Genomic DNA, 24,055 nt, shown 5'->3' with positions numbered 1-24,055 from the left:
TTTCGCGCGCAACGTGGGTCACACGCACGACCCGTTCTCCGTGACCTCGGAAGCAAAACTCCACCGGGCCCGAGTGTCCCCGGAACCGGAAGCCTCTGGGTTAGTCCCGCCCCCATCCCTCGAGAGTGTGCTCCGCTGCCTGGGAGCTGTGGCCATGACGGCACGCGGGACCTCGAGCCGCTTCCTGACCAGTATCCTTCACAACGGCCTGGGTCGCTACGTGCAGCAGCTGCAGCGTCTCAGCTTTAGCCTCAGCCGCGACGCGCCCTCGTCCCGCGGCGCCAGGTGAGCCGGGCGAAGGACGCAGGGGTGCGACTCCGGACAGAAGTGGCCCCGGGTCAGGGGTCACTGTACTCACGCTCCTCGGGTCCCTCAGGGAGTTCGTGGAACGGCAGGTGACCGACTTCGCCCGACGAAACCCGGGGGTCGTAATATACGTGAATCCGCGGCCGTGCTGTGTGCCCAGAGTAGTGGCCGAATACCGTGAGTGGGGCCGGGCGGGGGCTGCTGGGCGGCGCGGGGGGCTCGGCCCGCTCGCCTTCCTCTCGTCTGACACCTCACCCGCTCGCTCCCTCTTACCCCCGCCTCCCTTCGGCCAGTTAACGGGGCGGTGCGTGAGGAGAGCATCCACTGCAAGTCAGTCGAGGAGATCGCGACGCTGGTGCAGAAGCTGGCGGACCAGTCCGGCCTGGAGGTGATCCGCATTCGCAAGCCCTTCCACACGGACAGCCCTAGCATCCAGGGTCAGTGGCACCCCTTCACCAACAAACCGACAACGTTGGGCGGGCTGCGCCCCCGAGAGGTCTAGGATGCTGCCCCAGCTCAGGTGCGAGTGCAGTGAAGACGTGCCCCACCAACTCCACTCCTGGGCTTTGGACTCTTACCCTGGTAGAGGTGGTTCTTACTCTTTTGCTTCAGGGGATTCCAAGCCCAGCAGACAGATGGTGCCTATCAAAGGGGAATTGACACCAAAGCTTTTGCTTGAGATGAAGAGCTGCCTGTTTCTTTTCAGTGCCCACTGCAAGGGACAGTGAGTTTGTGACTCCTAATTCTTACTCATTTGACATCCCTGAAACCTGAGAGTCTTCAAGGATTTTTCAGGGTCTTCATTTATGAAATCCAAATTGGTAATAGTGATCTCAAATCACAGGGAGGGGGGTTTCAAGGCTGGTTTCTGAAGAATTGTTGATGTCCTGTTTTTGCAACTGCTGAGCTAGAGAGTGCTAGCACCTTCTTTGCTGCTGTGAGCGTGGCATTGGCTTAGGCACTTTATATCTCTGTGAATGTTTGTGTACAGATTAGAAAACTGAGGTTAATAAACTTGCCCAAGGTCACACTTGAGGTCTTACTTCAAAATATGTGCATATTTTAAGTGTAACCCTGTTTTTCATTATCTTAAAACCAGAAGCAGAACATATAATAATTCTTCAGGATGGTTAGTATCAAAGGCCATGCGATTACTCTGGGCCTGAGCCTTGGAGAGAGTGATTCTCAGGCCAGGTTCCTGGTAACAAGCCTGTCCTGCTCTCAACTGCTCCCCCCAGACAGGCCCCTCTGTGCAGAAATGAATCCATGCTGTCCCTTGTTGGGGGAGGGGAGGTACTGAAAAGCTTCTTGGGGAAGAGCAAGAGGGCTGATCAACAGGGAGCATTTTCTAGGCTTAGCTAAAAACCCGGGGTGGGGGGGATGGTGAGGAAAAGAACCAGGAAATAAAAACCTAGAAATCTTTGTGTGAGTTCTTGAACTGTTGTAATTTTGTCTGTCATGCCCTTGTCACCATGATCAATGAATAGTGAGCGCCTTAATAAAAGCCTGTGTACCTGCCCAGGATGGAAGCTGAGGATCCCAATTTCCTCTGTAAATGGCTTTATGGAGAGCAGAGCCAACTCTGCAGCACCTTCTCCATTGCCTCAGAAGCCTGCCCCCTGGTGTTCAGGGGAAGGCCAATCTAGACCAAGCCGACCACTCATAGCTGTGGGAAAGAGGGTATTTATTAACCAACAGAGAGGGGAGGAGCTGAGCCCAGGCTCCCCACTCTATCACATGCCCATTCCGCCCACCTTGGTGGTGAGTGAGGGCATTCCTAAAGATGTGTAGCCGTTCTCACAATAAATACATTCATTGTGGGGTGGAGGTGGGAGAGGTTGGGTGAAGGGCAGTAAAAACCCGTGGGATTCCACGTTCGCAGCTACAAAAATAACAGTCATCCTCACCCAAAAGGAATGGGGGAACTCAGGATTTGATTGTCCCATATGGGCCTGGAGACTTCAGAGGCCCCTGGACCCTGAAAGTGCCCCGGTGAGGTAGGACAGGGGTGGGAGCCAAGCATCCAAACTCCCAGCCTCTGCCCTTTGCATAGTTCCAAGAACGGGCTTCATGTGCCAGGTGAGACATCGGATCTCTCCTCTCCCTGGTCTGGTCTAGGGGTAGCAAATGTTTGGTCCCCAAAAGGGAGGCTGGCTCATTGAGTGCAGTGTTGGTCACCCGTCCTAGGGAAGTGTCTGCGAGGACAGCTAAACTGGAGAGGGCTCTCCCTCTGAAATGTCCATAGACCAAACCCGACAGACACAGGTCCGAGGCAGCAAGGGGAGGCTCAGAAGGTGCATGTGAGTGGAAATGTAAGCACATGGATGAGGAAGGGACATGCCTGGAGTTCTATCTTGGTCATACAAGTGACCAAGCAGGTGGGGAGGCTGACTGGTAAGGGCTGCACATTACGGGAGAAGAAGAGAGGAATGATACAGTCTTACCTCCCCAGGCTGGCCTGTTCCCAAGCTCTTGCCAAAGAGGTTACCATATGGGGCTGGGACTAGGGGAGAGGACTAGATAGGATGAGATGTGGCAATTGGGAGGGCACCCAAAATCCAGAAGAAGGGATGAAACACAAGAATGCACCAGGAGGTGGGGGTGAGGGCCCTGCAGCCCAGCTGATAGACATTCTTCCATGTGCGCATGTGAATGTATGCAGGGCTCGAGTGGCTCTGGTGGCTGGCAGAGGTCTTGTCTGGTTTCTGGACCATCCCGCACGTAGGGCCATGCAGAGGGTGGTGACATCGAGGCCATCTCGACCTGCAGAGCCCTGCCTGAGAGAAAGAGGAAGGCTTTGAGCAGATGAATGGGGCAGGAGGATGGCATCCTCTCCTAAGTTCTTAGGTTAAGGGAATAGGAACTGGGGCTGGGTCTGCAGAGCCCGAGGGAACACCTACCTCTGAGGAGCACCGGTTGGCCTGGGCTGCTCACAGTGGGTCTGTGGAGACTGAGGAGGGGGCTTTGGCTGGGCCTGACTGACCAGCCCTACAGGGACATCAATAAGTTGGGAGAGGGGCCTGGAGTTGAGGGAGTGAAGATAGGGTGGCTGTGTGGGGAGGCAGCGGCCCAGCCCGGGGCAGACAGGCTGGCTTGGAAGAGCATTTGTCCCGGGAGGCTGGGCTCAGACAGAGCTCTCATCCAGGTGCTCCACGAGCTGTGTGTGCTTCCTCTTCTCCAGGATGCGGCTAAGCTCCTCAGCGAAGGAGCAGGGCCCTGCAGGCACTCCATTGTTGCTCTGCCTCAGGAGCACATAGCTGTTGCCATTCATCCTGCGCAGGCGGCTGGGCAGTGCTACCAGCCCATTGGTCAGCTCAGCCGGTGGCGGTGGGGGTGGTGGGGGTGGTGGGGCTGGGGCTCCCTCCCCAGGGATGATCTGGAGGCAACCGCCCTCCAGGCCCCCAGCCCCCTCCCCATCGTCACCCTCATCTTCCTCTCCAGGACACTGGCCTGAGATTGTCTGCAGCTGCACAGCAGAGCCCCCTGCCCGGCTGACCCGACCCAATGAATATTTCCGTCGACGCCCTCGTCCACCTCCTTGAAGGCAGGCCACATAGAGGAGGGAGGAAGCCAGGATGAGGCAGAGGCCCCCAAGTGCAGCAATGGCTAGCACATAGAGCAGCCTCACATCAGGTGCCATTTGTACCCCAGGCAGGGCAGGGGCTTGTGGAGCCGGGGCAGGAGTGGCTGGCCGGACTGTGAGGCTGTAGGAGGCCAACAGGGTGCGGAGGCCATTCTCTTCAGCATAGCAGCCATAGTTGCCACTGTGCTCGGGCTGTGTGTCTGTTACCAGCAGCCCATCCACGCCGATGCGGTAGCCATCCTGCCCATCGCTCAGGCCCATGCTCCCATTGAGCAGCCACAAGGCCCGGGCCAGGTTGGATGGCTGATCACAGGGCAGGAGGACATCATCACCCCGGAGCACAGAGCGGGTCTTCAGCGGTGGTGGTGGCCCTGAAGGAGTAGGGGGGACAAGAAGAGCAGTCAGTGCCTGCCTATCACAGGGAGGGCATTGGAGATGGCAAGCCAGATGAGTCACTGTTATGTCCCCAGCACCAAGGACAGAATCTGGAATCACAGTGACAACTGACCAAGCTCTCTGCATTCATCCTCCCACGTAAGGTTCACGTTGACCCTTCCCAGTAGTTTTAATTCCTGCCATCTGCTAATGATTCCCAATCTCTACCTCCAACACAGAGTTCTCTCCTGAGCATCTGACTTAAATATCTTCCACGTTCTGGACATCTCCATGTGAGGTCTCTTGGGCATGTCACAGGAACTAAGGCCAAGGCCTCTCTCCCAAACTATACCAAGTCTTTTTCTTGAATTATCATCACTGAATGGCACCACCAGCTACTCAGTTGCCTAAGTCGGAAACCTGGGAGTCTCCTTGCCTCTCTCTCCCTCTCACCTTTGTATCTAACCCTCACCAGATTCTGCTTCTAGAATCTATCTCAGACCTGTTCACTTCTGTCCTCCAACTGCTGGCCCACTCTAAGCCCCATCTAATGCATTCTCCATGCAGCGGTGGGGTGACCTTTTAAGAACACTAAGCTGACCATGCCCCTGCCCTGCCTCAACATGGTCCCTGCCCACAACTCCAGCCTCTTCTCTTGTTGATCAAACACACCGAGCTCATTCTGCCTGCTGTTCCCTCTGCTCGGGTGTCATTCCCCTCTCCATGCCCTCCACTTGCCTGGTTAACTTTGGGGATTGAGCATAGCAGTGATCAAAAGAACAAACTCCAGTCAGACTGCATGGAGTCAGGTTTGAATTCTGACCCTGCTGCTTAACAGCTACTTACTTTGGGCTGTTTACTTATTCTCCCCGTGCCTTGGAGAGGTTGCCCCTCAGGGGGATGATGCTAATGGCACCTCTCTCATAGGAGTGCTCTGAAAATCCAAGAGCTCGTGCATGGAAGGGTTTGATCAGTGCCTGCACATAGTAGGTACTCAGTACATGTTAGCTCTGATCATTCACTTACTCTTTCTTCAGCTACCAGCTCAGTCATCATATCTTCCTTGAGGAAGTACCCAATATCCTTCAACCCCTTGTCATAGTTGTAATTATTCCTTTTGTAACAAAAACCAATGAAAATAATTATAATTATTTGTGTGATCATGTGATTTCCTGCCCCTCCCCCCAAACATACACATACATACACACACACATACTTGGCTATAAGCTCTAGAAGTGACAAGGAACTTTATATCTTGAGCCTGTTTCCCCATTTATAATTCTTTTGGGCAACAAATGTTTGTTGAGCACTTCTTCTGTGCCAGACTCTGCTGGGTCATCCTCGCTGAAAGCACACAGGTGCAGCCATTCAGCTGCATACATGTACAGACAAATGACAGTAAATGGTAAAGAGGACAGGTTATACAGCCAGACCCACACACTTACATGAATGTCACTTACCTGTGTTCCTGTTGCCCTCACAGCCTCGGTTTCCTCTCTCTATGTCCTGTATCAATGCTGTCCTGGAGACAGAAGATCAGGACTTATGAACAAGGGGAACTGGGCTTCATTTCCCCAGTGGAAGGGTCAATAGGGCTGTTACCAACAACTGGTCCCCACTTCCCCTACAGCTGGCAGGCCTTCCTCTTTCCCTCAGGCCCTGATCCCCTGGGCACAGCAGACACTCACACCCCTACCACCTCCCACCTGCCGCCCTCGGACCTGTTGGCTACGGTGGTGGTCGCCATGCAGGCATGCGTGCTAGGGTCCCAGCCGCAGTAGGGGTCCCGAGACAGGATGCAATCGTAGCAGGAGTGGTAGCGGGAGCAGCTGGACAGTGGTAGCTGGATGACTCCACCAGGAGCCCCCACATAGAGGCTGTGCTGGGAGCCAGAGAGGAAAGCTGGTCAGCAATACCCTTACTCCCACTTACAGACACACACAACAACACTGCCCAGCCTCCCTACTCCCTCCCCCTATTCTGGCAAGGCTATATGGAGGGTCGTGAGTGAGGGGCTACCTGCATTGGAGAGATGACCAAATTCTCCACAGACTGGGGCTCTTTGAACACTTGTGTCTCTTCAATAATGTGCATCCCAGAGCCCAGGACCACGGCCTTGTGGATCCAGCCATCAGCTGGTTTGGAAAGGGCAGAGGGTCAGACCCCAACAATAGAATCTGCTCTCGGTTCCCTGCAATAGCCTAATGGGAGCAGCTCAGGAATCATGAGGTCAGGGACGAGGATTCAGCCAGTAGCAGTGGGCCCTCAGGACACTGGGAACTCCAGGCTAGTCATGGCAGGAATTATTTGGCTCAGAAGCATTAGTGATCAGGGTCAAATGTCATTGTTGGTGACAGGAATCAGCAGTCACCAAGAACCAGGGGTCACTGGGGGCCAGTGGTGAATATTCATTGAAGAATCAACATGAGTGGTCACCAGGGTTTTGTGATCAAGGGTCATCCTGGGGGCTTGAGATCAACGGGGATCAAGGACTCAGGTCAGCAGTCACCATAGGGCTCAGGCCAGGGGTCAGAAGCACCTGTGCCCAGAAAGAGCAGGTCATAGGTGGGTCCAGCAGGCGTGGTGACAGGTGTCCCTGTGAGGTGTGTGTAGCGCACACTGCGCTTGAGCAGCAAGGGCCGTCCACGTGTGGGTACCACAGGCCGAGCCATCAGTGGGTGCAACTTCACAAAGTCCAGGACCAGGGATGGCAAGTCCTGGGATGAGTTGTAGCCTCGGCTGCGCAATGAATCTGTGATGCACTGGGGTGGGGGATGAGTGGTGAACCTCAGGACTCCACCACCTGCCCATCCTCCCCACAAGACTAGACCCGCCTGCCGCTCCCAGGGGTTCTGTCTACTCAGCACTGACCCCAGGCCTGGGCACTCACCGAGCCAGGCCGGGGCTCTGGCACCCCGCCCTCGTAGCGGCCCCAGCGCCGGGCACCATCCTGGTATTCCATGTAGGGGCCTGCAAAGACAGCCTGTACCTCAGCCAGGTCGTAGCGGCAGATGGCTGAGGCCTCCAGGGTCTTCCTAGGGATGAGACAAAGGGGAAAAGGCTGAGTCACACTGAGTGGATTGCCACCTGCCCAGCCAGGAGCCCATTGTTACCCTGGCCAACCCCAGCTCTAGGTCCACAAGGCTTCTCCTGAGGGTCAGCAGACCACTGTGGCCTTTGGTCCCAGGCTAGCTGGACATGCCTGAAATTCTCTCCCTGCAGCCAGCCCTCCCCACAATGGATCCTATCTCATTCTCACTGACCTCTGCCCCAGTCCCTATGCTGTCCCCAGTTCCTTGCCCCGCCCCCCCCCCACTGTCCCTGCACTGACCACTGAGTGGTCAGTGTGAAGGCCGCATAGAAGTGTGCGCGGGATGAGGTGTCAGTGTCCAGGCTGCAGACACCACGTAGTGTCTCATACTGTGGAATGTGGCAGATAAGACGGGCCTTTAAGAAGGAGGTCCACTTCTTCTGCAGGATCTTCTTCCCTCCCAGGTCTCCCTGGGGAGGTAGGGGTATGGGGTCAGAGGCCAGGGTCAGAAGTTGTCACTACACCCTTGCCCTGACCTCAATCCTCCTTACCTTGCACACACGGGCCACACGGGCCACACGGTGGCTGCTGCGGCTCTGAGCAAAGCTGCCAGAGCCCTCCTCAGCAGCGCGCTCCGTGAAGAAGTAGTAAACCTTGTCATCGTCACCCACTGCACTGGCCTTACTCTCGCGCACCAGGACGGAGAACACAAACTCAGCATCTGTGGGTCAAGCAGTTCAGGTGGCTTCGGAGATAGGCTGGGATATACCCTCCACCCAGTCAACAACACACAGGAATAGACAGGCTCACCTGGGGACAGGGGAGTAAAGATGAAGAAATAGTCCCCTGCCCCCCATCATCCTGTGCCTCATCCTCCTAACCATTGAGCCAGTGCATCGGTGCCTCCTCAGTCCTCAGGGAGTGTGGGTGGCGGCTCCGGCGGATGTCAGGAATGCTCCGGAATTCATACCTTGTGGCTGTGTAGAGGCCTCCATCTGGGGCAGGGATATGCCAGGCATGAGAGACATGTCACATACAACAAGGCACATAACACACATGAGTACCAAGTCCTAGCAACGAGATCTATGTCCCACAAACAGCATGCTTGTGGATGAGGGGCCAGGGTGGGGAGGAGGGCACGCTCACCGATGATGAGACCTGTGAAGCCACGGGCTGGGTCATAAGGACACTTCTCCTTCCCCTCCTCGAAGCTTGTTGGCAAGGTGAAGGCCTCAGCATCCTGGGGAAGGAGGGGCCAGAAGTCAGTGGTCCTGAGGACACACAAGGGTTGTGGCCCAAGGTCAGACCTAGGATCCAGGGTCAGGGACCAGCGGCTGGGGCAGGCACACTCACAATGGCTGCACAGAGGGGCTGGAAGGCATGAGTCCCACATGCGTAGAGATGAGTGGCGTTGAGCCGCTGTAGGAATCGCACATGGTTGAAGCACTCGGTCTGTGGGATAGGTGGGAGAGGACTGTGAGCCCCAGGCCTCCTTAGAGGCCTCTTGCATTGGTCCAACTCTGTAGTCTGGCTTTTGCCCCACCCACAGGACAAACAGTGCTAAGATCCTGGTGGGCCTTCTCACTGCCCAGAACACAGAACATTCACTGGAACTCACTGTCCTTTGGCCTCCCAGTGTCATGACCCCTCTTCTCTCCTCTATCTTTTGGATTACCAGCTTCTGCTGCATTTCCTGCAGTCCCCTGCTCTCCCAGTTCAGGGGCTTCCAGGGCTCTCACCATCCTAAGATGCTTTTCTCACATCTCCTTCTCAGCAGTGTCCCCCACTCCTGGAGTTTCCACACCTCCTTTGGTCTGACACTACCAAATCTATTCCTAGGCTCCAGCATTCTCTCCACTTGATATCCCACAAACACATCAAACTCACCTTGTCAGAAACCAAGCTCATCCCCTCCTCCCTAATCTGCGTCTACCCTCCTAAACCTGTTCATCCAGTCTTTCCCACCTCACTTCATCTGTCCATCCTATTACTCAGTCCAGAAACCAGGAGTCATCCTTGCTGCTTCCCACTCCTTCACCCCTACATTCAGTCCCTCTCCATGATTAATCTTTGTCCTAAATGTCCTTGACTTGGTCCACTTTCCCTCCACTGCCATCACCCTAGTCCAAGTTACTACCATGACCCTTCCCTGGACAACTGCAGCGCCCACCTGACCTTTCTCCTAACCCTCTGCCACTCTTTAGAGAAACTACTTATTTATTCAATGAATGAGGAACACACATACACAGTGTAAAACTCAAAAGGCGCGAAGGGATATGTTGTAAACAGAGAGTCTCCCTTTAATTCCTGTAACCTTCAAAGGGGACTGCCGTCACCACTGTCTGAAGTTTCCTTCCAGAGATATCTGACCACTCGGCACACTCTTGCAACCCACTTCCAAGGCATATTTTTAAAATGTAACCCAGACCATGCCACTGCTGTATTTAAAAACCCTTCATTGGCTCACCAGAGTCCTGAGCACAGGGTCCCATATGCTCTTAGCCTGCATGATAGGGCCCAGCCCTTCCTCTGGTCTCACTCACTCTACTTCAGCCATACTGGTCTTCTCTGCCCATTGAAAGCCTTAAGCTGCTGCCCTCTTGACTTCTTCGCCTTGTTAATGATTCTTCTTCCTGCCTATTACCCAGGATTTGAATCCCTGCAGGCCTCTCTCTCATCCCACTCCCTCAGCGGGCGCAGTACTTTGGTCTCCACCCCTCTTCTCCACCAGCCTGCTCAGGTCTCCCTCCTCTGACCCACGCGATGCCCCCAGCCTCCCTACTGCCTCTCCTGCCTCCAGACCCACTCTATTTTAATTCATCTAGTGCCTGCAGCCAGATAAATATTCCTATGGTAGGGTTTCACCAAGATGTTTACATTAAAAGACATTGGCAAGGGAGGAATTCTGTGGTCAAATAAGTTGGAAACCATGGGTAGACCTACCTTTACTGTGGGCTTCTCAAAGCCTTAAAGGTGTCGCTGTGCATAGTGGGATTGAGCATGCAGCATTTCTCAAACTCATCTGAGCATTAAACCTCTGTTTTGAAAATGAATGCTCCTCAGAACATGCTTTGGGATATGTTCTCCTAAAACCTTGCTACCCTAAGTGTGGTCGGGGAACCAGCAGTGTCAGCTTCACCGGGGAGCTTGTTAGAATCGCAGAAACTCAGGCCCTTCCCCAGACCTACTGAGTTAGCATCTGCTTGTATAATACGCCCAGGTGATTCATGTGCACATTATACAAAGTATCAAAAAATGAGGGTGCCCACTGTCACAGAATAAAATCCAACCACTCAGCTGGGCATTTATAGCCCTCCGTGACCTAGGCTCCACCTGCTTTACCAGCCCCATTTTCTATCCATGCTGCTCCAAGAGGCAGCCTTTGATGGAATCTCCTGGAGACATCTCTTTAAACGCAGCTGTCATACCACCACCCCAGACCCACTGAATCAGAATCCCTGGGCTGCTGGACCTTGGACATGTGTATTTTTTTTTTTTAAAGATTGGCACCTGAGCTAACAACTGTTGCCAATCTTTTTTTTTTTCTTTTCTGCTTTATCTTCCCAAACCCCCCGTACATAGTTGTAAATCTTAGTTGCAGGTCCTTCTAGTTGCGGGATGTGGGAAGCTGCCTCAACATAGCCTGACGAGCAGAGCCATGTCCGCGCCCAGGATCCGAACCCTGGGCCGCCGCAGCGGAGCACGCGAACTTAACCACTCGGCCACGGAGCCAGCCCCAACATGTGTATTTTTAATAGGCTTTCCAGATGGATCTGTTACACAGCTAGACATGGGAGCCCTGGAGACACCCTGTTCTTTAGCCAGGAAGAGCTGACACTTCACTAACACCCCTCCATGGAATACTGGGTACTTGAGCTAATCCTTGACCAAAGCCTCATTTTTCTCATCTGTAAAATGGAGGATAATATTTCATACAGTTATTTTAGAATTAGGTGATATTACGTAAGTCAGACTTACTAGAGATTACTTATTGTTATCATGATGATTATTTGGGAGGCCAGAGGAGATTAAGATGCTATTGAAGATCAAAGTAATAGGTGTTTGGATTAGGAGTGCTGTGCCCAGGGCCTGCCCCTCTGGCAGCACTTACAATGTTTATTGTGGTTGCTACAACTGATTGGCTGATATGTACCGCTCCATCTGTGTCCCCACCAACCCTGACATCCCCAATTGAGGAGGAGGAGGAAAGGAGCTAGGGACAGGGCAGACCACATACCTGGTTGTTTTTCCCTTTTTGATGACATTTCCTTTGCATCTCTGGGGAGGCCTCCCAGTGGATCTGGAGGAGGAAACAGAATGGGCTGATGTGTCAACCACAATACCTTTGCCTTTCCCCATTACCTGTGGGACCAGGTGATAGGACCCCAGGGAACTGGAGAAATTGGGGTAGGGGTAAGTTTCAGGAGGAGGAGTGGATGTAAGGGAGACCTGAGCTGGGAAGGGCAGTGCTGTCTGACTAGGGAGCTATGGAAGGCTGGCAGGATTTCCAGGAAGTTGAGGTCTCAGGGAGCTGAATGAAGATGGAGACCCTCTGGGTAGTCCAGATTCCAGGGGCTGACCTCTTTGTGAGACCCATCTCCTATGTTGTGGGCATTGAGAGAAAACAGGGCGCCTCGGGCTCCCACCAGCAGCCTTGCCGAGGCCTCATCAAGCAGCAGCGTTGAGTAGTTCTGGGCCTGGCCCTTGAAGTGCCGGGTCCCGGAGAGCTCTGGGGAGAGTGGGAGTTGTAAGCCCTGCTCTGGGGCTGCCTCTCCACCCCCAGCCCTGGCTCCTGCCACCTTATGAGGTTGGGGGGCATCTAACCTTCATAGGGGATGGTCATCCGTGGGGTGGCATCTAGTTCTCTAGATGGTCTCCGAAGCGAGGGTCCAGGAAATGCAGTTGCTGTGAGGAAGCTCAGGAGGAAAGGCCAGAGCCTCCCCCACATCTTCCTGGGGAGGCCCAGACCAAAAAGTCCCCAAAAGGGAGCCAGGGCCAGAATCAAGGGGTGATGGGGAAGAACAGTCACAGAGGTCACGGTCCAGGGAGGTCACTTGGAAGGTCAGGGGTCATGGGGCCAGGGAGGGTCCTGGAATTGGGGAGACATGGAATCACAGAGTTGTGTGGCCATGGAATCCCAGGTAAGAGGTCAGAGGGAGGGATGGATCACACACTGCCTGTCTGCATCAAATACAAACTCCATAGTGAGAGGGAGTTGTGGGGTCATAGAGAGGTCGTAGGTCACTGACAGAGTCACCCTGCCCCGACAGTAGGGCTCCTCCTGGTTCTCTGAGGTCCGTTTTCTGAAGAAAAAACAGGAAAAAAGCCTTTTGATCTGTGTGTAGGTAGAAGGTAGATGGCATTACCCCCAGACTTTATTGGTACTGAAGGGAGGAGGCCCGGCATCTACAAAACTCCCACGTCAGGATCGACTCACAGTCATTCTGTCCATCTCTGGGCTGATGCAGGAAGTTGGATGGAACTTGCCCTCTTGCCAAGACCCTAGACTCCCCAAACCAAACCCAAGGTAACAGCCCTCCTCTGACCAAGTCAGAAGCTTAGCAAGGCTTCCATCTCAGTGGAGCTCAGGTTCTCAGAGAGAAGGCATTCTCCTCCCAACAGACCGAACTCGGGCAGCAGCTGCCCCTGCTGCCTGCGGGGGTGCCTTATGCAGGAAGGCCTGGGCAGAGACGTTTAATGGGCCTTTGTTTATTTTGTCCCGTTTTCCCTTTGTTTTTTCTTTTCCCTGGCCTGAGAGCTCCCTCTGGAATTTCTCTTTAATTAGACACTTCTCCTCCTCAGCATTCCTCTCTTAGGGGGTGCAAATCTCTGCTCTGCCCGTGCGAGTTTGTACTGCACCCTCTGGCTAGGCATCCACACGTGCCCCTACCTGCAAACAGGCATTCACAAGCATTGGCAGGGTGGGTATCTGGGCCCCCCTGGCTGCACAGGTGTAATATCTGTGCAGGAGGCTGAAGTGTACAAGGCCAGTTAATTGAGACATGAGAATAGGGAAAAGGTGAACAATGGGATCCCTGAGCTATTGGCCACCTCCCCTGGCACATTTTGGAGACTATTCCCACACCTGGACCTTCCCTCAAGCCAATCAGTTGGGGATGGGTTGGGGGTAGGCGTCAGGCCTCCTCTGACCCCTGTATATCATGCCTGATTCCTGAAGTGGCTCCTGAAGTCTACTTGGGCTGGGCTAGGTGTGGAGGAAGTCTGACCCACCCAATCTCATTGGACAGGGCGAGAGGGGCCATTGGCCTCTCCCCTCCCTTCCACGTCAAATATTAACTATGGGGCCCTGAAGAGAGGGGAGGGAGCAGGAGCTGGCCAGGGGAGAACAGGAATTTGGAGCATTTATTCAAGAGGTAAAGGTCATCACTGTAGTGGGAAGAGCCCCGAGGTGGAGAATGGAGTATGACTAGAGAGAAGAGGGTCCCTGGACCACAGAAAGGGCATCAGCTCCTGGTTTGGGGGCTGGGGCAGCAGGAGGCCCCAGGCAAACTGCTCGTGCCCCACCCCTCACTGTGGAGGCACACCTGTTTACCTTTGGGGCCTCCTATTTGCTTATTAGCACAGTAGCCAGAGGGAGCCCTATGGCTAGGAGGGATCAGTCCCTAGGAGTGGGCAGGAGGGACACACCCCAGGTCAGAGCAACCACCCAGAGTGTGGTGCATGGCACACTTATACTGGTTTACACAAGAGTCACATGTGTCCAGAGGAGGGTGATGTTCATGCACACAGATACGCACACACACATATTCACAGGAGGGGGGTGAACACATATCCTCACAGGAGAGTCATGCACATGCACATTCACAAGGAGGTTTATGCACACATATGTTCACATAAAGGGCCTGCCACATGTGTTCATACAAATTCACATGTAAGATTGTATTCACATGCCCATTTAGTCAGCAGGTCACAGCCTCAGAGGTTGCCAAGGAGGGTTATAAACCCACACATGCACACATGAAGGATTGTACACCTAGCACAGGAGGGTCCTGTACATACACACGTATGTGGAGGGGACATGCATACAAACCCATTGATACAGTGGGTCAGGCACCGTCATGTTCATAGAAGGGTAAAATACATGTGTGTTCACACAGTCTCAGACACGTAATTACATCTACGCAGAGACAAGCATACATCCACACAGGGGTCCAGTTCTCACTGCAGGATTGGAGGCTGCCAGTCTCCACTGGGGGTGAGATGCAGAGCAGAACCCCGCCTCCCTTCCCGAAAGTCCGAATTCTAAGGCCAGATTCCAAGTATGTGTGTGTGTGTGTGTGTGTGTATTGATGGGGGGAGGCTCCTGACCTCGGATGCTCAAATGGCATGGCTGTGTTGCCCCTCTGCAAGAGAGGGAGGGGCACCTAAACCAGGCAGAAGGAGGCTCCTAGTTTTAGCAAAGGAAGGATGGAATGGAACGCATAATTTAATACTCCTCTACTCCAGTGTATACCGCAGTTCTAGATAGGGGAGTTGGGCCGGAGCTCTCCGCCCCCATTTAACCTGTTGGGAGAGAAGGCGGGGCTAAATAGGGGGAGCGGAGATGCCACCTCCCCTCCCCCAGTGGCAACGAGGCTTCAAGGTCTCCAGTCCACACCCCACACTCCACCCCCAGTTCCATAGTCTGGGTTCCTCCCCAGGACCAGCCCTCTGAACTCTGATCATGTTCCTACTATTAGATCCTAGGGCGGAGGGAACTGAGGAGGGGAGACACCCCCTACCCCACCCCCGCAAACTGGATCAATGTAGGATCAGTAGGCTCTCGACCTTCATTCCAGATGTCCACCTGCCTAGTGTAGGCGGTTATCTCCCTCTGCCCAGTAGGATGTCTGGCTCTCCTGGCCTGAGAGCCCCTCCCCCGCTACCCCCTCCCTCCACCATCCTGGACAGTCCGCGGTTCTCTCCTGTCCTCAGGTCTAACCTCACTCTCTACTGCTGCAGCTTGAGGACGAGCTCTCCTTCGATCCCACCGGGCGCCGGGAGACGTGACCCAGATCCCGGGGAACACTGTTCGCTGCGCGGGTCCCCGCCCCGCGCCGGTCCCCGACTCCGTGGTGGTGGGTCTGCGCCCAGGGCGGCCCGAGGCCTGGCCCGCGCCCCTCCAGAGCCTTTATGTGGGACCAGGACGAGGGGACTTGGCGGTGAGGAAGGCCTGGCCCAGCTTGAAGGGTGCAATGGACGTGGGGAAGGCTTGGCCTGGCCTCCGCCCCCGGCCCAGGCCCCCTCGCCTCCCGCGCTCCCTGCCTCTCTCACCTTTGCGCTGCGATCCCGGGCCACACAGACGGCGACGCGCTGCTCCGCGGCCCCACAGCACCAGCTGCGGGAGGAAGGGGCCGTGGCGGGAGGTGGGGCGGGGTGGAGGCGGAGCCGGGGGTGGGGCGGGGGCCTGGGAGGCGGGACCAGGGAGGTGGGGCCGACAGCGTGGGGCGTGGGGAAGGGCGTCGCTCTCTTCCTTCGTGCCCCCCACCCTACACAATAGAGACGGTATGAGGCCACGGCTCACACACAGCACCTCGGGCATTTGGCGTCCCCCTCCCCCAAGCGCCACGGCCTTGGTATCGCCTCCTGGTGGTAGCCTCACCACCCCGCGCGCCCACCTTCCCTCCCCTCTAGCCCTAAGACGCCTCGGACTTGCCAACAGCTAGGGACATGTAAAACTGCCCTTTGGGGGCTTAACTCTCCGAGGGCCCTCTGGCTTGTCCTCTAACCTGGACCTCACTTCTTGCGCTCCTGCCACCCACTTCTGCTCTTTGCCTAGGGTGTGGAGGGCCACAGTAGGTGAAGACCAAGCTCTGGAGCGGCTCTGAACACAGAACAGGGTCTTGATTCCCGACTCAAGGGTCTCCAGCCGCCTGGTCCTTCAGTTTGAGGTCTGAGTGGGTGAAAGGGGTCAGGCCTGGAGGAGTGAAGTAACAGCTTGACTGAAAGTGCACACAGAAAATGCTGTTTTTCTGGATAAATAAGCCACAACCATTTGCACCTCTTACATTCAACCACCTCTTGGATGTAAAAGGGTTCATCTCTTTAGGGACTGGGTCACTCATACAACTTATCTGGAACATCGTTCTTACTCCAGATCTTCCAGTGAATTCCTCCGAGGCAATCAAACGTCCTCTCCTTGCTAGTTTCAATCACATTACCCAGCAGCAATCTAGGAAGCCCCCTCAGAATCAACTCCCCAACCTCTTTAAGTCAGCTAGGCCAGTCCTACCATGCAATCTTTGGCCTTGCAGTTTCCCCTCACCTCAGGCTATGCCTCTTTCCCAATGCCTATTAAAGACCCCTCTAGGGTTTGAATCACACCAGAGCTCTAGCCATGACCTGGCCTTGATCCTCCCTCCCTCATCCATGACAGTATTGATAGGCACCCAAGAGCAAGACCGAAATGATGAGGCCATAGGACAAAGGAAACTGACTCTTGCATGTGCCTAGGAGTCTGAGCTCTGCAGGCAGGGGGTGAGGAAACAGGTGGATGAGCACTGGCCTGAGAGAGGGCAAACAAGATTCAAGCGGCTCTGTCATCATTTAACTGAAGGGACAGTGGGAAAGACACATCATCCCTCTTTTCTGAATTCCCCAAAGCTCAGTTTGGCACTTCTTCATATATAATCTCATAGTTTGGGCTGCTCTGTGTGACTGCAGATGGATAAACAGCAGGGCCCACGTCACACTTCCACCTCCCCTAGCACTCTGTAAATAGGATGTGTGTATGTGGAGAGGGAGGTGGCTGGGGAGAAATGCTTACGTTAAAGTGTACACACACTTTCACAAAGAGCGTCCAGCTTCGGTTTTTTTATTGTAACCTCATTCCACCCTGAGGGGTTAATAGCTCCATTTTATAGATGGGAAAACATGCTCTAAGAGGTTAAGTAACTTGCCTTGAAAGTCATTCTCGTGTTTACAGAGAGGACAATCAGGACTGGAAAAGCATGAGAAGAGGCAAGACGGGTAAGCCTGAAGGGGAATTATCAGCGCAAGGGCAGAAATGTGCAAGTTTATGCATAGACCTGTGCTGGGAGTGGGCAGAAGGGAAGGGGCATGAGAGAGGAAAGTGAGTTTGACTTGATGAGATAGGAGGGTTCCTAGTGGGAAACAGAAGGGAAAAGTCAGCAAGTAGTTTAGAAAAAACCACAGAAGACAATCCTGAAAGAGCTGATGGATTGAGTAAGGAAGTCCAGGCTGGGAAGACCAGGAAAGACATGGCTAAGAAAAACAAATCTGCAGTCCTGTGTGAAAGTGGGCTGGGGGGTGACAGAGAAGGGAAGGCAGGAAGACTGCTAGCCCCACAGTACCAGACAGGAGAGAAATTAAAACGCAGGGGCCCAGTGGGCCAAGGGACAGAACTCATGTTCTCACAGAAGTCACAGCCCTGACTTCAGATACCTTAGGAGGTAGCAAGTAGGCCAAAATGATTTGGTGGTAGGTTCAGCATCCCACTCACCTATACCCTATGAGGCAAGCCTTTCTCCTCTAAAATGCCTGATGGCAGACTCAGAACCTCACACATTTTCAAAGGAACAAAATGTGTAAATCACAATGCTGAGTTCCAGCATGGCACTTGCTAAACTGTAGTTGGGTAGTTACTTCAGTACCTCTGATAATATAGATTCAGACCACAATCCATTTATCTCTGCTATCCTCCCACTTCAATCTCAGAACCTACTGAAATGATCAGATGCGATGGCAATTAATGGAACTTTCTATAGGAAGCCTCTTCGATTAACAATATTCCTTCCTATAAATCAAGCCGATAAAATATGAATGAGGGGAATACTGACAGTGGAAAAGATTTGAAATCAAACCAAGAAATTAATCCTAACCCAGCCACATATTTGTGCCCCGGGACATAGGCAGGTCATTCTTTGAGCAGGTTGTTATTCATCCTTAAAGTCACTACCCTGGCTGCTTCACAGGGTGGCTGTGAGAGGAACCCATCTGAAAACCTTCTGGCGTATTTCACAAACACACAACAAAAACGTGCGTTTTGTTTTTGCTAGGCTATTTTCCCCAACTTCGCTGTAAGAAGGTGGCTGAGGGCAGTGCTGGTTGTCCTCTGCCACCTAAACACCGGCGTTTGGCTCCAGGCTTTGCATAGAGCAGTTACTCAACTGTAGCAGGGATCCTAGGTGAAGGGGGTAGGTATGAACTCCTGAAACGTGAGCAGAGGTGCCCTGAGGCAAGAGAACTCTGGCCAAATCAAGTTGTCCTGCTTCCTGTTCACTGTGGCAGCATTTCTGTTCCTGCTTTGCCATCTCCACCTCTGGTTTGCCCAGCACTCTCCCTTTTGGTGGTGTGATCTTTATTTTGGCCACATATACAACTGAGGTGCTTCTTCAGAAGAGACTGTCACCAGTGCAACAATGCTGTAGTCTCACTGTTCCTCTGTGCCTCAGAAGCCCGTTTTGCCTGTTAAGTTTTTCTCCCAGCCAGTCACCTTGGAGTCAGACCCAAAGCTGGGCCTTCTGGTTTGCCCTCCCTTGACTCCAGCTTGGGAAATGGTTAGCAAGGAAAATGAAATATCAGGACATGTCCACAAATGCTGGAAAATCACTCACCCACCATCACCTTTCTCAGCTTTAACATGTTGGATTTTTAAAAAAAAAGTCACAAACGTAATTTTTCACCAGCAGACAGAGCTGGACAGAGAAGCCTCTGGGGCTCCTTGTGTCAGAAGGAATAGAACACACATACACTACAATTTTAAGAGATATGGTTGGCTCAGATGTCAGTGAACCCTAAAGTGCATTAAGATCAATTTTAATTTTCATCTGAGAAAAGTCTCAAATTAGAGCTAAACAATAACAGCTAGCATTTATCGAGTTTTTGCCATATGCCAGGCACTTTGCTAAGCACTGTTCATGCATTAGCTCATTTAGTCCTCGAAAACTCTCAAGTAGACACCGTTATCATTCCTTTTAACAGATGAAGAAACTAAGGCTCACAGAGGTGAAGAAACTTGCCAAAGATCAAATGGCTGGGATAGTGAATCTGGGATCTGAAGTCAAGACTAAGGGCAAGGTTAAGGCCCTTAACTTGTACAAGGATGTGCTGCCTGCCTCCCAGTAAGTACTTAAGGCATGTCTCTGCTTTTGCCCGGGCTGTCACTCCCCCCCCCCACCCCCCCCCTGTCGAAAAAAATGCTCACAGGCAGTCTCTTCCAAACCAGCCTGTCAGAAAGGAGAAAGAAATATGGGCATGGTTCTGGAACCCAACGCCTCGGGTTCCATGCAACCATGCCTATCCTTCCATGAGCCCATAAGAACAGTTTATCCTGTGAGGAGGTGTCAACCTATGTCTGCCCCCAGCTGGCATACCCAGAGCTGTATCTGCCTGGCAGGATGGAGGTGGTCCTAAGTCCTGTCTTGGCATTGTATGGCTTCCCCTTTCTTAGCCCTGGGCTCCAGAATGAAGGAGCCAGGACAAGGGTGTTCTTTTCCAGTCTTCTTTGCCCAGTAATAGAAAGTATTTTCACCTGGATACCAGAAAGTAAGACTCATGAGAGCTCTGTTTATGTTGTTCATCACTGACTCCTCGCTGAATCCTCAAGAGTGCCAAGCATGTGGCAGTTACTCAATAGTTGTCGAATGAACAGAGTGAATGAGGCAATGTAAGAATGAGATTACTGAACTCCTGACAGCAAAGTATACGGCAAATTATTAATCAGGTTATATGAAAAGTGAACTGTGTATAGCTATGCCTTTCTGTATTCCAGAAACAGGTGACATCAGGCTAAAAAACTGATTGGAGAATCCAAAGCAAGAGGAAGAAAGGAAAAAATCAGTTTTAAAAATTAGGAGATGGGGCAGGGGAAGAAACAGGACATTCCAGATACTTAACCATCCCCACTCCGAAACGAATATTACCAAACACATGTTCAAACTGAGAAAAAGCCATTTTAATAACACACACATACATTCATAGGACTTTAAACAAGATGTAGTATAAAATCCTTAAAAAAAAAAAAGAAAGAAAGGAAAAGGCAATCTGCGTTTACTTGTCAACTGCCTAAGAGCTGGTGGATGAACTGGCTGACAGGACTGCCCAGGGAAACGAATGCACAGATGACAAAGTGCACCCACACTGCAAATGAGCAAGAAACCACCACCACAGATTGTGGCCTACATGCGCAGCCACCTGCACCCTAACCGTGCCTCCTCAGAGACAAACCAGGACAGTCCTCCCCTAACTCTCCAACTCAGTGTTAATGGGTCACCTCTTACATTTTTATTTTTTTTTAATTTAAAAATTACTCTTGGTTTAAAGACTCCACACATTAATACTGGCCAGTCCCCACCAACTATACTTGTTTTGACAGAAATAAAAATGCAAGTGCTCCAACTGAGCCTGGATGACAACACGCCATTTTCTATCTTTTACATCTGGGGAGATTTTTGTGAAGTCAAAAGCAAGCTATTACTTGTACTTCAAAATAAAAACAAAATGCCAACCTTCCAAAAGGTGACAAAGGCACCACTGCCATCAGGAGACAGACAGAAAATGTATAAATGCTGTTACTTTACTGCTACAGAGATGCGTTTTGTGTATGGAGAGCCTCTTTGCTTAACATGATATAACTAACAGAATTATATTTTTGGATAACAAGAAAAGCAGTTTAGAAAAGGCAAACAGTTACACACAAAAGCATAAACACTTACAAGTACCTTAATTTTCAGCTTGCAATAAGGGTAATAAGTTTGACATATATATCCAGAAAATTAGACACGGTGATTTTGGCACAGTAATATTGCCAAACACACCACCACTCAGTGCAAGCTTTGTTTGCCAAGTCCCAAAGGTGGCCTGACATTCTCTGTGCAATGAACATTTTCTCCCCTGCTACCATCCCATTCACTGGGCAACAGCAGCAGGAGGGAGACAAAGCATGGAGACTCAAGAGGGGGAAGGATAATACTTGCTTTGGGAGAAAAACCATGGGCTACTTCTGCTAAAAGAGAACCACAAAATTTTTATGAGAACCCAAATGCAAATACTGACTGGAATATGACCTGGAGACGAAGACATCTACCAGAGTCATAAATATAAGGGCCCAAACTGATGTTTGGCTATTTACTTTAAAGGGACAGATGAAGTATTTTTCTCTAATGGAAGAAAGACAATTAAAAATAGAACTTTTCTTACTGGAATTGTTAAATAAAAATTTATCAAAGTGGTTTTATATTTGATGGGTAGTTCTGTTGAAACTGCAATACAAAAGGGTTACTTAAAAAAAAAAACCTGAATAACCCACTTGTCCCCCTGTCAATGTACACGATTAGAAAATATTTACACACTGTAATTACAAGCAATATAAGCAGTATTTTATACTTTGAGATTTGTACACTTTACACAATGCAAAATGAGAAAAATATGAACACTTATAAAATTACACACAAATAATGTATCTACAAAGTATTAAATTACAGAGAGTGAAAGCTCCCATTGTTGGGCAGATAGATGCCAGAGTTTCAAGCTTCTGTCAAATATAACTCTTTGTATCTATCTCATTAACCATAAGTGGCATTTTCTAACAATACCCTTGAGAGGTAGTATCAAGATAATAGTATTCTTACCAGTAAACTTAACACAAAATAAAACTTCTGTTGGTCTGACTCTTGGAGCCTCATTCAGCTGGGGTTCTTGGGAACTAGATTAACTTAGTCTTAGTATGAAATCTCTAACTGCTCAATGCTTGACATGGGCTCAAAAGTTACTGATACTATTTTAAATGATAAATTTAAGATTAAATGCTTTTTACTCCTAAGCCTCAATTTAGAGGTAGAAAGCTATTTTTCAAAATTTATTTCCTCCCCTCTCAAACCATACACATGAAGTCCAATGCCCTTTCCCTCCATCATCTTTCCCCCACAACCGGAGACATGAGAGTGCTCAGGAGAGCAGTTCATCCAAGTCAGTACTGAAAGAAAGAAGAAAGAAGCTGACATTCTCTTTCAAGAAACCCTCCTAAAAGGGACACTCAGCCAACAAAAGAATTTTTCAGTTAGCTAGTAAGCGTCTCTAACTACCAAAGGCTTCAAAGGGCCCTTGGGCTAAGACCAGCATGCGCACTTCTACTAACCCTCCACCATTTAACCAAAGGATGGCTTTCCAGTGTTTAAGAATTTAGAGCAGCTGTGGTTTTCAAGTGCAACTTTAAAATACAAGCACACACGTGTGTGCATATACACACGTGCACACAGTGTCCCAAAGAATAAACGCCATCCAGGTCTCTGCCAAGGCTATATATGAAGGGAAGTAAGGTTTTTGGAAACTTGTCCAGATTGTTAAGCTTTTACAATATAGACTTCTGTAATATGGCTACAAGGGCCAGAATGCTAACATTTAGCCAAGATTCTAAGATTTAACCAGCATTTAAAAAAAATGCGCTTAAAAGAAATCCAAAACAAACTGCATATGAATGTTTTGGCATAAAATCAGAGCCACTATTTTATAGCTTAACCTCATCCTCGTAAGGGGATCTGACAATATACCAAACTTCTGTTTTTCAACTGTTTGTTTACATGTATTTTGAAAACAGTAACAGATTTATAATCTTGAACAGTGAAGGAAAATGCATGGGTTGAAACCTCCCTGTGGTTTATAAGAGTTACAGAAGAGATTTATCCTTTTTGTTACTGAACTCAGTTCTAAGCTTTCCCTTTGAGTCCTAACATAACCAAGAGGGAAAACTAAATCCAGCTGGAACTTGTTCTTGGTTTGCACGTCCAACTCCTCAAGTTGGTCCAAACTCTTTCTTACATATTTCGTGTGATAATCCAAGTGCCACAAATACAAAAAAAAGAAAAAAACAAGATAACTGGCTTACAATTTAACAAAAGGAGTTAATAGGGGCAGGTTACACATGCAACTACTAGCTGCTTCTACCCCTCCCCTCTCGTTACAGGATTCTGCTCTTTTAAAAGGCCAGTTGCCTTAATTAAGCAGATTGTGTTTCATATCTGCTTCAGAAATGGCAATTTCTTCATTACCAGTTTCATACTAGATATTCAAGTGGCACATTTGCTGCACATTTTCTTAGCATTCCACTAGATTCTGTAGTAATCCATTCTACTCCTCCAGGAAAGCTTTCATTGAATTTCTCTTGGTTCATATTTTTGCTGCTGTAAATCTTGTTAAGAATCTGGTACCCAGAAGTCATGAAGCTGCCCCTAGAAAGGGGAAGGGTGAAAAAACAGGATAAAAGAAAATCAGATTATGCATTAATCCTTATAAAACTACTAATCATCAGACAATGGGCTTTGATAATGAAAGTAATAATCTTCATATTGAACATTTCTCTGAAAATTTATGGTAATCAGATTCAAGTTTTACACTTTGTAGTCTAACAATTAAAAAAAAGTATAAAACAAGTACAAGATGTTTTCCTCACTAACATGTGGAGGGTCATATTTAAGAAGATTAGGTAAAATGTTAAGCTGATTAATATAAAGTTTTGGTATTACATTCTTTTCTGTTTTAATGACACATCAGCAAAGTTGGCTAGCTAAAAAATCGTTTATTGAAGTTAGAAACTAAAATAAAAAACAACAAAACACTAGCTTAAGATTTCTCAAAGATTTCTCTAAAAAAGCATATATATCTTACAAACGACATCAACAGCAAAAGAGTCAAAACGCCATAAATATTGGGAGTGCTTTTCCTAACTAATCTTCAGCGTTCTTATTACTTTGATATAAAACATAAACAACTTCTAGGCCCTATCTACTCAAAATATTGGCTCT

At 50.5% G+C, this 24,055-nt stretch overlaps 3 protein-coding genes across 6 annotated transcripts in view; 1 reads left to right on the top strand and 2 right to left on the bottom strand.

The window, feature by feature from the left end:
• The first annotated feature begins 98 nt into the window (after positions 1 to 98).
• Positions 99 to 1,728, top strand: MRPL43 (mitochondrial ribosomal protein L43). Its single transcript, XM_046653067.1, has 3 exons — positions 99 to 285; positions 377 to 483; positions 600 to 1,728. The coding sequence occupies exons 1-3, from the start codon at positions 155 to 157 to the stop codon at positions 806 to 808; spliced, it is 447 nt and encodes a 148-aa protein (XP_046509023.1). The 5' UTR covers positions 99 to 154; the 3' UTR covers positions 809 to 1,728.
• Positions 1,729 to 1,973: 245 nt separating this feature from the next.
• Positions 1,974 to 15,711, bottom strand: SEMA4G (semaphorin 4G). 3 transcript variants are annotated; one of them, XM_046653062.1, is made up of 16 exons: positions 15,570 to 15,711; positions 12,120 to 12,598; positions 11,876 to 12,024; positions 11,533 to 11,595; positions 8,649 to 8,747; positions 8,442 to 8,535; positions 8,177 to 8,290; positions 7,847 to 8,016; positions 7,596 to 7,765; positions 7,155 to 7,299; positions 6,804 to 7,026; positions 6,284 to 6,399; positions 5,986 to 6,146; positions 5,725 to 5,786; positions 3,207 to 4,260; positions 1,974 to 3,083 (listed from the first exon to the last, which is right to left on the bottom strand). In XM_046653062.1, the coding sequence occupies exons 2-15, from the start codon at positions 12,241 to 12,243 to the stop codon at positions 3,431 to 3,433; spliced, it is 2,520 nt and encodes an 839-aa protein (XP_046509018.1). In that variant the 5' UTR covers positions 12,244 to 12,598; positions 15,570 to 15,711; the 3' UTR covers positions 1,974 to 3,083; positions 3,207 to 3,430. The 3 variants fall into 3 exon arrangements, with proteins under 3 accessions (XP_046509018.1, XP_046509020.1, XP_046509019.1); XM_046653064.1 differs by having other exon boundaries at positions 7,596 to 7,684; XM_046653063.1 differs by lacking the exon at positions 15,570 to 15,711 and adding an exon at positions 14,625 to 15,126.
• Positions 15,712 to 20,189: 4,478 nt separating this feature from the next.
• SLF2 (SMC5-SMC6 complex localization factor 2) overlaps positions 20,190 to 24,055 on the bottom strand; it is a 42,243-nt gene continuing 38,377 nt past the window's right edge. For both annotated transcript variants that reach the window (XM_046653582.1, XM_046653583.1), the window contains exon 20: positions 20,190 to 23,482. In XM_046653582.1, the coding sequence (XP_046509538.1) occupies positions 23,447 to 23,482 (36 nt within the window). In that variant the 3' untranslated portion in view covers positions 20,190 to 23,446. The remainder of the gene's footprint in view (positions 23,483 to 24,055) is intronic.

The sequence above is a fragment of the Equus quagga genome, chromosome 2, assembly GCF_021613505.1.
Source record: "Equus quagga isolate Etosha38 chromosome 2, UCLA_HA_Equagga_1.0, whole genome shotgun sequence".
Taxonomy (NCBI): domain Eukaryota; kingdom Metazoa; phylum Chordata; class Mammalia; order Perissodactyla; family Equidae; genus Equus; species Equus quagga.
This window is presented reverse-complemented; position numbering and strand designations above follow the sequence as displayed.